The 13958-nt window shown below is 47.0% G+C and overlaps 1 protein-coding gene across 1 annotated transcript in view; it reads left to right on the top strand.

The window, feature by feature from the left end:
- Nucleotides 1–13958, top strand: part of LOC140900210 (protein-arginine deiminase type-1) — a 39029-nt gene that overhangs the window by 12524 nt on the left and 12547 nt on the right. The window contains exons 2-7 of the mRNA XM_078849373.1: nucleotides 68–248; nucleotides 1545–1617; nucleotides 3813–3874; nucleotides 5376–5493; nucleotides 10043–10198; nucleotides 12185–12363. Coding sequence (XP_078705499.1) covers nucleotides 68–248; nucleotides 1545–1617; nucleotides 3813–3874; nucleotides 5376–5493; nucleotides 10043–10198; nucleotides 12185–12363 — 769 coding nt within the window. The remainder of the gene's footprint in view (nucleotides 1–67; nucleotides 249–1544; nucleotides 1618–3812; nucleotides 3875–5375; nucleotides 5494–10042; nucleotides 10199–12184; nucleotides 12364–13958) is intronic.

Genomic DNA, 13958 nt, shown 5'->3' on the forward strand with positions numbered 1-13958 from the left:
AAGGTCTCTTCCAACCCTAATATTCTATGATTCTATGACAGTAACCAAGCGCTCTTTTCTGTCCCAGATCCATCCCAAGTGGTGCCACGTCATTTGATGCCCGTGGCACCTCTGGAGTGAGGGTCTATGTTGTCTACAACCCTAGTGCTGTGAAGAAACCTGCTGGTGCATCGAGATGGACCCTCAATTCTCAGGTGGAGGTCATAGTGTCCATGGACATCCCAAGCAGTACTGTCAATGATAGCAAGGTGCGTGGATTGCTGGGCTTTGAAAGTATCACATGATCACTCCTGGAAACATGGGGTCAATCTTTGCAGGATCAGAGGAAAGGGGATATTTTAACTACAGGATGCGGCTCAGTTGCAGAGTGCTTGTATGTCAGAAGCACAGCGATCACCCAACTTCTAAAGAATAGATTCCTAGTTAAATCTGTGTCGTTAACAGCCACAAAAAGACATAGAAGTGAGTAAGGGTGTGTGTGAAGGGGAGAGAGGTTGTCCAAATAATGGAGAGAGGAAGGGTTAACGTGCTGGAAATTCAGCAACTGAAAAGTCTGGTGGTAGACGCTCAGGAGCTGGTGCAAGAGAAGGGAAAACCCTTCTTTCACTTGGCTGGTGCAATGCACTTGTGGCAATGGTACCCCCAATGGAGACTAACTGTGCATAGGCATTGTCTAGATGAGTGGTGCGCAAACTGGGGGGGGGCGCCCTCTTGGTGGTGCACAAGAGGTTCGGCGGGGGGGCGAAAAGAAACTGGGATCCCGCGGGTTCCATGAATGCCCGCTCCAGCAGCCGCTGCTCTCTGGCCATGCAGCTCTGAAGGCAGCGTCGCTGTCAGCAGCAGCGCAGATTACTTCAGATTACAAGTAACGGGGGGGACGGTGATGGTGACGGTGACAAATTCTGTGAATGGCAAGGGGTGTGTGTGTGTGACTGGAAAAGCTTGCGCACCGCTGGTCTGCATAGCCCGGGGCAGAGAGCCTCCCAGCTCGGGTCAGCAGATTCTCTAAAAATAGCAGTGGACTTCAGAACACAAGCTCCAGGCCAAGCCACTACTTCAAAGCACTGAACACACACCTATGTTTAGAGCACGAACGGAAGCCCTGCTAGCCCTAATTTGTTAACCCAGGCCGGGAGGCTCGCTGCCGTGAGCTGAGGACACATGCGCCATGAGCCCAGAAACGACACAGAGGATTCCATGGAATGGGCTTCCCCACCCACTGTTCCATTGGTCAATTGCCCCGGGGTATAAATCCATTGCCAAGACCTTTCCCAACTCCCCTTAGCGTGAATGAGGCCCGTTGGACAGTTGATTTTTTATTTGAATGAATGACCCCCCACTGAATCATCAACTGCCATGAGCATGCAGGATGGTCCTACAGTTGATTTATTGAGGGTGGTTTCCATACCCCCATCACCCAACCTCAGCAGATATCGGGCATCACGCCTCTCTGAGGGCAGTGAAGAGATCACGTTCGACAACGGGAGCATGGCATGAGATGGACATTTGCTGGAATTGGTCGTGACCAGGCAATGTCTTCACAGGTTAGGATTTCGTACTATGGACAGAAAGAGAATGCACCTATAGAGGGGGCTTGGTTGTACCTCACCTGTGTCAGTAAGTATTGTAAAAACAATTGGCTAAATACACTCGAGACAGGCAACCTACTCAGCAAATGGGAATTAGTTTGTGTGCGTGTATAAATACGGTAACATTTTCTATTTTTCCATCCACTTCATTATCAGCTATTCAAAGGGAAGAGAGAACTGGATAAGCCTCCCTTCATTAAATATATATAAGATATGTGTATGTGTATATATTAAATATAATATGTACAAACATTCCTTTCAAATAGATAAAATGTTTGTGTCTACGTGTATATTTAATATATATGCAGAGTATATAATAGAAACCAGTGGTTTTCAACTTGTGGTCCACAGACCACTGGGCGTCCGCAGACTAAGTCGAAGATTTCCAAAGGGGTCTGCACATCCAGTCAATATTTTATTGGGGTCTGCAAATGAAAAAAGGTTGAAACCCACTGATATAAACGTATTATACACCCACATCCTCACCATATATATATTAATGCAGGGAGGTTTGTACGTTTCTCTCTTCCCTTTGAACAGCTTATAATTAAGTGGATGAATGCAAGAAATAGAAAGTTGGTGTGTTAATCTTGCCCACCCCAGCAAATCCATCTGCTGTGTCATGGCCCTACCCACCCGGTGTTCTACACCCCTTTTCTATGAACAATACGACTATCTGGCTGGCTAGCAAGGGGCACAAGGAAACTGGGTGTGGGATTTTCAAAAAAGGCACATACAGCAGAATCTCAGAGTTACGAACATCAGAGTAATGAACTGACCAGTCAACCACCCGGAAGTACACAATCAGACAGCAGCAGAGACAAAAAAAAAAAAAGATACAGTACAATGCTGTGTTAAACCTAAACTACTAAAAAAAAGGGGAAACATCATTTTTCTTCTGTATAATAAAGTTTTAAAGCTTATATAATAAAGTTTATATAAATAAAGAATTAAGTCAATGTTCAGTTGAAATTTTTTAAAAGAATGGCCCCAATGTTTTGTTCTGAGTTATGAACATTTCAGAGTTACGAACAACCTCATTCCTGAGGTGTTCGTAACTCTGCGGTTCTACTGTACACCCTAGGAAGTCGAGCGATGGACACTGGCTTCTCAACCCAATGTTTGCCCTGGGCTCAAACTCTGGGCACGTATGGGCACTCCCTTAGTCTCCAATTCTACCAGGGCACACAAAGTGATTCAGCTTCTCTATGTAATGTTCACAGCACACACACAGAGAGAAGTTAGATAAACACAGCTCTCTCTTGCTGGAAGTTTGCAATGTAACTCTACTTTATATCTTAGCATTCAGAACCCTAACACAAAAGAACCCAAAGCCAGAGTTAGACAAAGCAGGCTGCTCCCTAAAACAAAGAGGCACAACTCACCCCACCATACTTCAGGGTGGTTCTCTGCAGACTGACTGCTGAAAGACCAGGTTTCAAGCTTCCCTGCAGATCCTCTGAGCCTGCAAGCAGGACCAGGAAGGCCCTTGTAAATTAAAGTGATGGCATCTCATTTTAACACAGTTTTCAACATACTGACCACACTCTACACTGTGACCTGCCTTTTGATTTTCAGAGAAGTAGCCACCTCCTCCTCCATTCCCATACCCTCTTAATGATGCTCACTTTGTTTCTCTCACTTTGTTTCTTTTTGATCACTCAGTGGACTACCAGACAGAGAACCGCCTAATGTCTACTATTGACTAGCGGTCCAGTAAGGTGCCAGAAACCTGGGGGGAAGGGGGGAAGGAGCATTTGCTTACGAAGGGCCCCATTAAAATATTTCATCACTGCAAGCAAATATTTTGGTGTTTACATGCCCATATTCTGGAAACATTTCTTCCTGCTTCCACTGCATTTAATTTTCATTCAACAACAAAAGGCAGATATCAAGGAAACAGGTAAAAGTGCATCCATGAAACTATTTCCACCCGTGCTTTCCTGCTCAAGGGACCAAAGATGGGAGTAGACAGATGAAAATCATAGGAAGTGGCAGGAAAAGGCTGGAACATACAGATTCTGAATGGAGACCCGGGGAGTCCTGTTCACACAGCCCTATCCTGTTGCGTGTGTTGGGCGGGGGGTGGGGGGGAAGGGGGAGTTGGTGCTGTCCAGGTATGGATGGATAGCATTAAGGAAGCACCCAAGACATCAATGATTTGAGTGTGATCATTCTCCTGCCATCTGAGACCAGGGCTTCCTTCTCCCTTTGTGATTTCAGATGTCTCTCTAGATGCCGACACAGACCGCAGCGGGATGGTGAAGAGCAATGGAACCAACAAGGTAATGAGACTTAGTTCATATTTGCAAGCAAGGAGCAAGGTAAAGCATTCGGCATTGAAACACACTGGGTGGATCCACTTCCATTCCCGTTCCTAAAGGGCACTAGCCACCAGAAGCTGACAGTGACAAAGGTTGTGTGTGGAGACAGGCTGTTTTCTGGATCTCTGAAGAAGCCAGCCTAATCCCGGTATTGTTTTTCCATGCCCTACCACTATGAAACCATGGCATTGGCCCTGGACAAAATTCTCCTCCCTGCTTCTCCAGTGCAGAGTCAGGGGTCAGGAGAGCAGAAGTAGCACCAGAGAAAAGAATTTGGCTCCCTATCTTTTTCCATTGGGCTGTGCAAAAAGAAAGAAACTATCCCTTTGGTCCTGGATCTGTGTATTTGCTGTGGGTCCCAGCTTGCTCCATGCCTAGGTTAAACAGTCAGATGCCCAAGTTCCCAGGGAATGTTTTTTCATGGAACAATACAGGGATAGATTCACCCCAGCTGCTCTCCTGTAGGGACTCTCCGAGGGGAGGGCAAGTAGCTTCTGCTTTTCGTCAAACCATGTCTACACTAGAAAAAAACCCCATGGGTTAACTAAGGTTATGTCTACACTAGCACTTTCGTTGGTACAACCTATGTTGCTCACAGGTGTGAAACTCCGCGAGCGACATAAGTTTCACTGACAGAAGCGCCGGTGTGGACAGCGCTTTGTTGGTGGGAGATGCTCTCCCGCCAACATAGCTACTGAAACTCGGTGGGGGTCATTTAATTATGTTGACGGGAGAGTCTCTCCGCGGGAGATCTTGCAGCGGTGCAGCCGCATCGGTACAGCTGTGCCGCTGTAAGATCTCTGTGTAGACATGGCCTAATTTGGATTAAAATGCTAGTGTAGACCCGGCAGCTGCAGGTTTAATGTGAGTTTAATATGGGGCTGAGATCTTACCAATGGGTTAAAACTACAACTAACTCCCTTGTCTACATTAGGGTTTTAGCACATTAGTTTGTTAACATGTTAAAATTTATTTTCCTAGTGTAGACATGGTTCTGGGTTTTTGCCAGCCAGGGGCACCCTTAGAGTATGTCTGCACTGCAATTGGGAGGTTTGATGGCTGGCTCCGCCCACCCAGGGGTACATACGTGACTGGCTACCGAGAGTCCTGTCCAGACAGGGCTAGTCCATGCAGCCACCAGCTGCTGTGGCTTCACAGCGATTGTTTCTTGAGCTAGCTTTGCTCTCAGGAACGTCTCCTTGTGCGGCAATCACCTTCCCCGTGCGTCGCAGATGGACCTGTCGTTTCTGCTGGAGGCTGCAATCCAGATGTGCTGACTCAGCACATCTGCTGTACACACCTGACCACACCCCGTCACAGGTGTGGCCCCATGCCCTGATCATTGCCAGGGTTGTTCGGAGGGAGGAGAGGAAGGGTAGATTCCGGGTGAGGAGGAAGATGGAATTCAGACTTACTGGCCTGGTTAGTTTTTGTTCCAGATCCCTTTGTGTTTCCTCTATAGACGAAATGGATGTGGGGCCCTGACGGGCAGGGAGCCGTGCTACTAGTGAACTGCGACAGGGACAGTCCGGGCTCCAAGCATATGGACAGTGCTTACCAGTATGTGCAGTCCTACGCAGGTACTCGCTGGGAACAGACCTCTGCTCTGGGCCAAGCGTTAGACAGGTGCAGGGGGAGGTCTGACCGTGAGCCAGGCCAGGCCACAACTAGATGGGCCAACTCTCATGTGCTACCACTACGATTCCAACACAGGGGAAGTGAGCTTCAGTGCGTAACACCTGGCGATGGGATCGGACGGTCCCTCGACTCATGTCTCCAACCACGGCTACTTATCTTTTGTTGTGGGGGGGCCATCCCCCTTTGTCTGCACATCTCCCTCCCCTCTTAGGGCTCATCTACACAGGGAAGTGAGTCAAAAACAGCTAGCGAGGATATGAATTTAAGTTCAGTAACTATTCTCCATTAACTCCCCATGTAGATGCTCCTTTTCCTCACAGACAGTGCCTTTTACACAGTGTGGCTTAATCCACTTTGGAAGTGTACTGACCTAATCTGCACAAAGGCACTCAGAGTGTGGAATCGGCATGTCCACACAGGAAACTCATCTGGAACAGCTATTTGGCTATTCTGCACTAACTTTGGGGGACTTATCCCCTATTTCGACAAACCCTTAGATGCTATCCTGGCTGGGAAAACAAACCAAGTAGACAAACAGAAGTGGGAGTCTAACATTGTATCCTCATGGCTTCAAAAGGGGCTCCAATTTTCAACCTTTGACCCCTTCATGACAGAAGATTGACAGGTTCCCTTCCTCTGCAAAATTACCTCCCCAACCCCATGCACCTCTCACCTGCTACATCCCATCCTGTCCTTTGGTGGGTTGTGTCTGGTTTGGACCCAAGGTGAGGGCCTATCATTTCTCTGTTTGTTGCCCCACGCAGATCTATGGCACTATACAAACAGTAGCAATTAGGGCTGTCAATTAATCACAGTTAACTCACACAATTAACTCAAAAAAATTAATCGTGATTAAAAAAATTAATTGAGATTAATCGCAGTTTTAATCGCACTGTTAAATGATAGAATATCAATTGAAATTTATTAAATATTTTGGATGTTTTTCTACCTTTTCAAATATTTTTATTTCAATTACAACACAGAATACAAAGTGTACACTGCTCACTTTATATTATTTTTATTACAAAAACTTGCACTGTAAAAATTATAAACAAAAGAAATAGTTTTCAGAGTAGCAGCCGTGTTAGTCTGTATTCGCAAAAAGAACAGGAGTACTTGTGGCACCTTAGAGACTAACCAATTTATTTGAGCATAAGCTTTCGTGAGCTACAGCTCACTTCATCGGATGCATTCGGTGGAAAATACAGTGGGGAGATGTATATACACAGAGAACATGAAACAACGGGTTTTACCGTACACACTATAAAGAGAGGGATCACTTAAGGTGAGCTATTACCAGCAGGAGAGCGGGGATGGGGGTGGAGTGGGGGAAGCTTTTTGTAGTGATAATCAAGATGGGCCATTTCCAGCAGTTGACAAGAACGTCTGAGGAACAGTGGGGAGTGGGGGGGGGGATAAACATGGGGAAATAGTTTTTCTTTGTGTAATGACCCAGCCACTCCCAGTCTCTATTCAAGCCTAAGTTAATTGTTTCCAGTTTGCAAATTAATTCCAATTCAGCAGTCTCTCATTGGAGTCTGTTTTTGAAGTTTTTTGTTGAAGTATTGCCACTTTTAGGTCTGTAATCGAGTGACCAGAGAGATTGACGTGTTCTCCAACTGGTTTTTGAATGTTATAATTCTTGACGTCTGATTTGTGTCCATTTATTCTTTTATGTAGAGACTGTCCACTTTGACCAATGTATATGGCAGAGGGGCATTGCTGGCACATAAATCACATTGGTAGATGTGCAGGTAAACGAGCCTCTGAAATAGTATTTTTCAGTTAACCTTATACTAGTACTGTACTGCAATCTGTTTATCGTGAAAGTGCAAATTACAAATGTAGATTTTTTTTGTTACATAACTGCACTTAAAAACAACAATGAAAAACTTTAGAGCCTATAAGTCCACTCAGTCCTACTTCTTGTTCAGCCAATCGCTATGAGAAACAAGTTTGTTTACATTTGCAGGCGATAATGCTGCCCGCTTCTTATTTACAATGTCATCTGAAAGTGAGAACAGGTGTTTGCATGGCACTCTTGTAGCCACATTGCAAGGTATTTACGTGCCAGATATGCTAAACATTTGTATGCCCCTTCATGCTTTGGCCTCCATTCCAGAGGACATGCTTCCATGCTGATGACACTCGTTAAAAAGATAATGATTAATTACATTTGTGACTGAACTTCTTGGGGGAGAATTGAATGTCTCCTGCTCTGTTTTACCTGCATTCTGCCAGATATATCATATTATATCAGGCTCGAATTATGATGCAGCATGTTGTTCATTTTAAGAACACTTTCACTGCAGATCTGACAAAACGCAAAGAAGGTATCAGTGAGAGATTTTCTAAGGATAGCTACAGCACTTGACCCAAGGTTGAAGAATCTGAAGTGCCTTCCAAAATCTGAGAGGGACAAGGCGTGGAGCATGCTTTCAGAAGTCTTAAAAGAGCAACACTCCAAGGAGGAAACTAGAGAACCTGAACCACCAAAAAAAGAAAATCAACCTTCTGCTGGTGGCATCCGACTCAGATGATGAAAATGAACCTCCGTTGGTCTGCTCTGCTTTGGATCGTTATCGAGCAGAACCCCTCATCAGCACGGACACATGTCCTCTGGAATGGTGGTTGAAGGATGAAGGGACATATGGATCTTTCGCACATCTGGCATGTAAATATCTTGTGACACCAGCTACAACAGTGTCATGAGAACCCCTGTTCTCACTTTCAGGTGACATTTTAAACAAGACGCAGGCAGCATTATCTCCTGCAAATTGTAACCAAACTTGTTTGTCTGAGCAATTGGCTGAACAAGAAATAGAACTGAGTGGACTTGTAGGCTCTAAAGTTTTACATTGTTTTATTTTTGAATGCAGTTTTTTTTGGTACATAATTCTACAGTTGTAAGTTCGACTTTCATGATAAAGAGATTGTACTACAGTACTTGTATTAAGTGAATTGAAAAATGCTATGGGGGAATGGGGGTTACTGGTAAGTGAAAAATGCTGGTTAACTAAGAGGGAGGGAGTTTGGGTCCTAGCAGGGGTGTGGGGCTGGGGCATGGGAGGGAGTGTGGAGTGCAGACTCTGGGAGGGAGTTTGGGTGCAAGAGGGGGCTTGGGTCAGCAGGTTGGAGCATGGGAGGGAGTGTGGGGTGCTGGATCCGGGGGGTGCTCACCTCGGGCAGCTCCCCACAAGCAGCGACCTGTCCTGCTGCTCCTAGGCAGAGGAGCAGCAGGTGGCTCTGTGCTCTGCCTTCGCCTGCAGATGCCACCCCTGCAACTCCCATTGGCTGAGGTTCCCAGAGCTGCCTGCTACGCTTCCACCTAGGAGCAGCTGGGAGAGGTCGCCGCTTGCAGGGAGCCACCCGAGGTGAGCGCCCCCCAGATCCGGCACCCCAAAACCCCCTCCCATGCCCCAACTTGCTGCCCCGAGCCCCCTCCTGCACCCAAAATCCCTCCCAGAGCTCGCACTCCACACCCCCTCCCGTGCCCCAGCCCCTTGCCAGTCCTGCGCCAACTGGACTTTCAACGAAGATCAGAAATGCCGGTTTATAGAACTTTCTGATTGGTGAAGTGCCGGATAAAACAGCTTTTATTGTATAATAAAAAACAAATGTAAAGTGAGCACTGTACACTTTGTATTCTGTGTTGTGATTGAAATCAATATATTCAAAAATTTGGAAAACATCCAAATATTTACATAAAGAGTATTCTATTATTATTTAACAGCACGATTAATCGGGATTAATTTTTTTAATCGCTTGACAGCCCTAGTAGCAAGAACATAAAAACATAGCAGGTGTGCCATATAATCTGACAGCCAGGTATAAGCTCAGTATAAACTCTGTATCTGGACACACACTGGGAAAGTCAAAGTTTCAAGGCTTGAGCTTGAAAACCTCAAGAGGTCACTGTAAGAAACTACTTGTCTTCACTTTCAAGGCCGTTCACAACATATCCCCCCTCTCCCCCCCATCATCTCTCATCCAACAGCAAAAGGTCGACTCCCACCTCCGATCAGCCCATGATGCCAGCCTCCTTCACCCACTTGGTAAATTTTCAAACCAGCACCTTCATGCTTTCTCCCAGGCAGCCCCCTCACGCTTGAGAGAAGGTCCTTATAGACATCCTCAAAAATTAGTGAGTCTCTAAGGTGCCACAAGTACTCCTTTTCTTTCTTCAAAACTAACTCATTCTCCTGCTTCAAACCCTCCTTAAAACTCCCCTCTGGCAGAAAGCCTACAGAAAACTGGACAACGGGTGGGCTGCTGGTGTTCTGAGATCACTGCCTGTCATGATGACCAATGTTGTTTCATTGTTTGCTTGTATTCCGCCCATCTGACCCCTCTGTGGTCGCTTGTCTCATACTTAGACTATGAATTCTTTGCAGGGCAGGCAGCGTCTCTTTGTTCTGTGTTTGTATAGCTCCTAGCACCATGGTCCATGACTGGGGCATCTAGGCATTATGATAATACAAATAATAACAGCGGCTAATGCCGATCTCTTCTCTTTCCAAGATCTTCAAGACATGTCACTTATGATCCTGAGGATCCAAGGACCCAGTGCCATCTTTGCTGACTACAAGTTGGTTCTTCATGTTTCTGTGTCCGATGTGGATAAAGTGAGAGTTTTCCATGCCAATGGTGAGCATTTAGCCTTCCTGTCTATCTAGGGGCTTGGGTGGCCCCATCACCAGAAAATCGAGCCACTCACATACATTAATGAGTTTAGGTGGAATTTGCTTGAGTGCCTAAATAAACTAGGATGGCTAAGCAGAACTAGACAAAAAACAGATGTTTTGATTTGCTGAAAATTGCTAAACTTAAAAAAATAGATTTGAGTCAAATGAAATGTTTAATTCAACCCCAAATAAAATGTTTATTTAATTTTTGAACATTTTCTAACTTTTGGAAAAACTTTGAAATAAAATTAAAGGACATTTCAAACCAGAAAAGTCATTTTAAATCAGAAAACTGAAAAGTTTCATTTTGAAAAGGTCAAAATCCGGAACTGTGGGGGTTTTTTGACCGAAAACAATTCAGTGAAAATTGACACAAATTGGCAACACGCTTCAGTGTCACCCAATCTGGATTTTTTGCTAGAAAACAGTTTTGCCCAAAAATGTCCCCCCAGTTCAACTCCTAAGACTTTGTTCCACTGTCTGTTTCCGATATCAGCACGAAGCAGGAAAGTACCAACCCTAACGGAGGCGCTTAGAAATTAAGGACCAGACTGGGAAATGCTTTACGCTGCCAACAGTCCCCCTCCTTGTGTGAATAACTGATCAGCAGGGTGAGCAAGGGGTTTAACGCTGACCCCGCTACCTCGCTCAGGGACAAGGAGTCTGTGGGAATGTCTACACTAGGAGCGAGGGGCGTGACTGCCAGCTCGCACAGACAGACTCACACTACCCCTCGTTGGGTTAGCATGCTAAAAATTGCAGTGTAGCTTCAGCAGCATGGGCAGAAGCATGGGCTCACCACCCGAGTACAAACCCATAGGGACATACACCAGGCAGCTCCCCCCAGCTGCCATGGCTACACTACTGTCTTCTAGCTCAGACAAGAGCTAGCACAAGTATTTCTGCATGAACTGGGAATCCCGCCCCTAGCACATAGTCTAGACGTACCCTGTGGCTGAGCCAGAAACAGAATCCATCTCTCCGGAGCCTTAGCTACAAGACCATCCTTCCTCCATGGCAGTCTCTTGACGTCCAGTGATCTGACAACACACTTGGAGCATAACTCTACAGCTCTCAACAGTCAATATCGTTCTACTTCCGCTTTCTCTGGCTTTGTAATCATCCTGATAATTTAGGCGTCTGTGTCATTTTACTTTCCTGTTCCTTCGACTCATTTTTCCTGTACAATTTGATGTCCTCCGATTTCAAAGGTATTTCCTGTCCTCTGAGCATCTCTGCATTCCCTTGCATTAGCCCTTTTAGAAGATCAGGTTACAAGACAGTTAGGGTTATTAAAAAGAAGAAGAAGGCTTTGTTTGAAATTTCAGAGGGCAAGGTCTGCTTCTCACACCAGTTCATCTCCGACGATGAACTGCGTTTGACGTTCCATTAGGCATTTCTAAGCGCGCCTGAGGCAGGCCTGACTGCCTGGAGAGCCCAAATACATATGAGTGGTGGGCACTGCTCTGTAATATGATTGCCAGCCCACCCACGACACCAAATCATGATGCAAGTCAGTTTTTGCAGGACAAACTTCAGAGGGGGGCAGTGTGACCCAGGGGAACAAATACAAGGCTAGTATCCAAGATTGCCCAAGTTCTAATCCTGCCACTAACTTATTGCATGAACTTGGGCACAACACTTAGATCAAAGCTGGGTACCTCGCTGGGCAAACAGATTCTTATTTCAACACCTAAATCCATGGCTGAGTGCAGAGCCCTTGCAGCTCCCATCCAAAATGAGGCCATGGATTTAGGGAGCCAACTTTAGACAACTCACACTTGAAAGTTTTGGCTCCAGGGTATACAAAGGAATATTAACTGTATCCACTGGATAATGCAGGAGATGCTCTTCTTTGGTATACACCATCTTCTCCTGGCTGCCCCATCCACTCCAGTGTGTGAAATGTCCCGGTCACACTGTGGTGTGTATTCCTTTGTGTTCCTAGGCAGCGGCTCACTCGCCCAGTACGAGCATGTGCTGGGGTCGGATAAACTCTCCTACGTAGTGGATCGTCCCAGTGGACAAGAAGAGGAAACCTTCTATGTCGAGGGATTAGCCTTCCCGGACGCTGACTTCTCAGGGCTGGTTTCCTTCAGCGTTACCCTGCTAGAGGTCTCCGATAAGGTACAATACACTCTTGGACTGTGGGCAGTACAGAGAGATGCTTCTAACTGCAGCGCCTTTCAGCCAGTGGAAGGATGATCACATAGGGAGGCAAGGCTCAAGGACACTGCCCTCACGGGGTTCCCCAGGCCAGCATAGTCCCCTTGCCCTGGAGGAGGCTTTCGGAAAGACCAAAAGGCTCAGACAAATCAGAAACAACCTTGAATTTTCAGCCTTCCAACTCTGGCTATGGCTTTCATTGCGTTGAACAAGGGTTCCCAGAATCTGAGCTTCTGGTCAGTTGCTCAGAGAGGAACCTTCCCTTGGGAGCACTTTTTGAGCACATCAGGAAGCATAAGACAGAATAAAGTCAATTAAACCAGCCTCTCCCAGATGCCCCATGAGGTGGGCTGGCCTGTGACACTCATCTACCCTCTGCAGCCAAATCTGGCATCCATCGGGGTCTCCGTGAAGAGAACCTGCTGTACCCCCAATCAATAACTTTCCCCTGGACAGTTTGGTGCTACCCATGGCTCTCCCGTCGAGCCCTCTTCCGGCTGAAAGGATGGGGCTGCTGACTGAACCCTGCGTCTGAATGACCATCGTTTTAAAGGGCCGTACACACTACAATGTTTTATTGCGTTTGTTGACAGCTTGTGATGTGATTAGGGATCTGTGTTTGTCACAGAGGTTGCAGGAAGTCACGGAGGTTGTGTTTGTCACGGGAGCAACTGCAGCTCTGTGGCTCCCGGCAGCGATCTCGGGGCGGCCAGGGCAGTGGCTGGCCCCCAGGGGCTTCCCCCGCCCGGTGGTGGCTGGAGTGGCAGCGAGGCCCCCAGGGCTTTCCCCCCCCCCGGAGGCTGGAATGGCAGTTGGGCCCCTGCCCCCCAGCTGGTGCCATGGGCCCCCCAGGGCTCCCTCCCTGCAGCTGGTGCCACGGGCCCCTGGGATTCCTTCCCGAGATTCAATCAAGGGTATGGTTTATGTCATGGACAGGTCACGGGCCATAATTTTTTTGTTTCTTGCCCGGGACCTGTCCATGACTTTTGCTAAAAACACCTGGGATTAAATCGCAGCCTTAGATGTGATGGAGGGGTCCCGGCTATACACGCGGCAGTTAAGGCCCGGCTCCTAACCACATTCGTGTTTCAACATTGCCAGGGCTAGAGATGAGCTCAGTTACACCAGGACAAAGTGGCGTTACTGTGCAGTGTAGACAGGACCTCCTGACCACGTCTATGTAATTAGGCTAGCCAGGCCCCCCAACAGAGAGGAACCACATTCAGCACATGTTAAACCAACTCAGCTCTCCCTGCTGAGACCTTCCAAAACTCAGACTGGGGTTTCACCCTCTTTTCCCATGGGAAGGGGCTTTGAGTGGCACTGGAGAAGACCGCTCCCTTCCGTGGGTAACAGAAGGGGTTAAGAAAAAGCCATGAAAGTGGCCAGCGCCCCCTGCACACTGTGTGGAGATGGCGTCATAAGCGAAGTGGCAGCCATGGATCTAACCATTGGGTGGCCCTCCTTAGCTGCACACTTGCAATTTAAAGGCGTTTCTTGCCAGGAGCTCTCCATCTTCTGCTCAGCTTGCTCTGCAGTTCAGTTCCCAGAAGTCC

Source organism: Lepidochelys kempii, chromosome 18 (genome assembly GCF_965140285.1).
Source record: "Lepidochelys kempii isolate rLepKem1 chromosome 18, rLepKem1.hap1, whole genome shotgun sequence".
In the NCBI taxonomy this organism is placed as follows: domain Eukaryota; kingdom Metazoa; phylum Chordata; order Testudines; family Cheloniidae; genus Lepidochelys; species Lepidochelys kempii.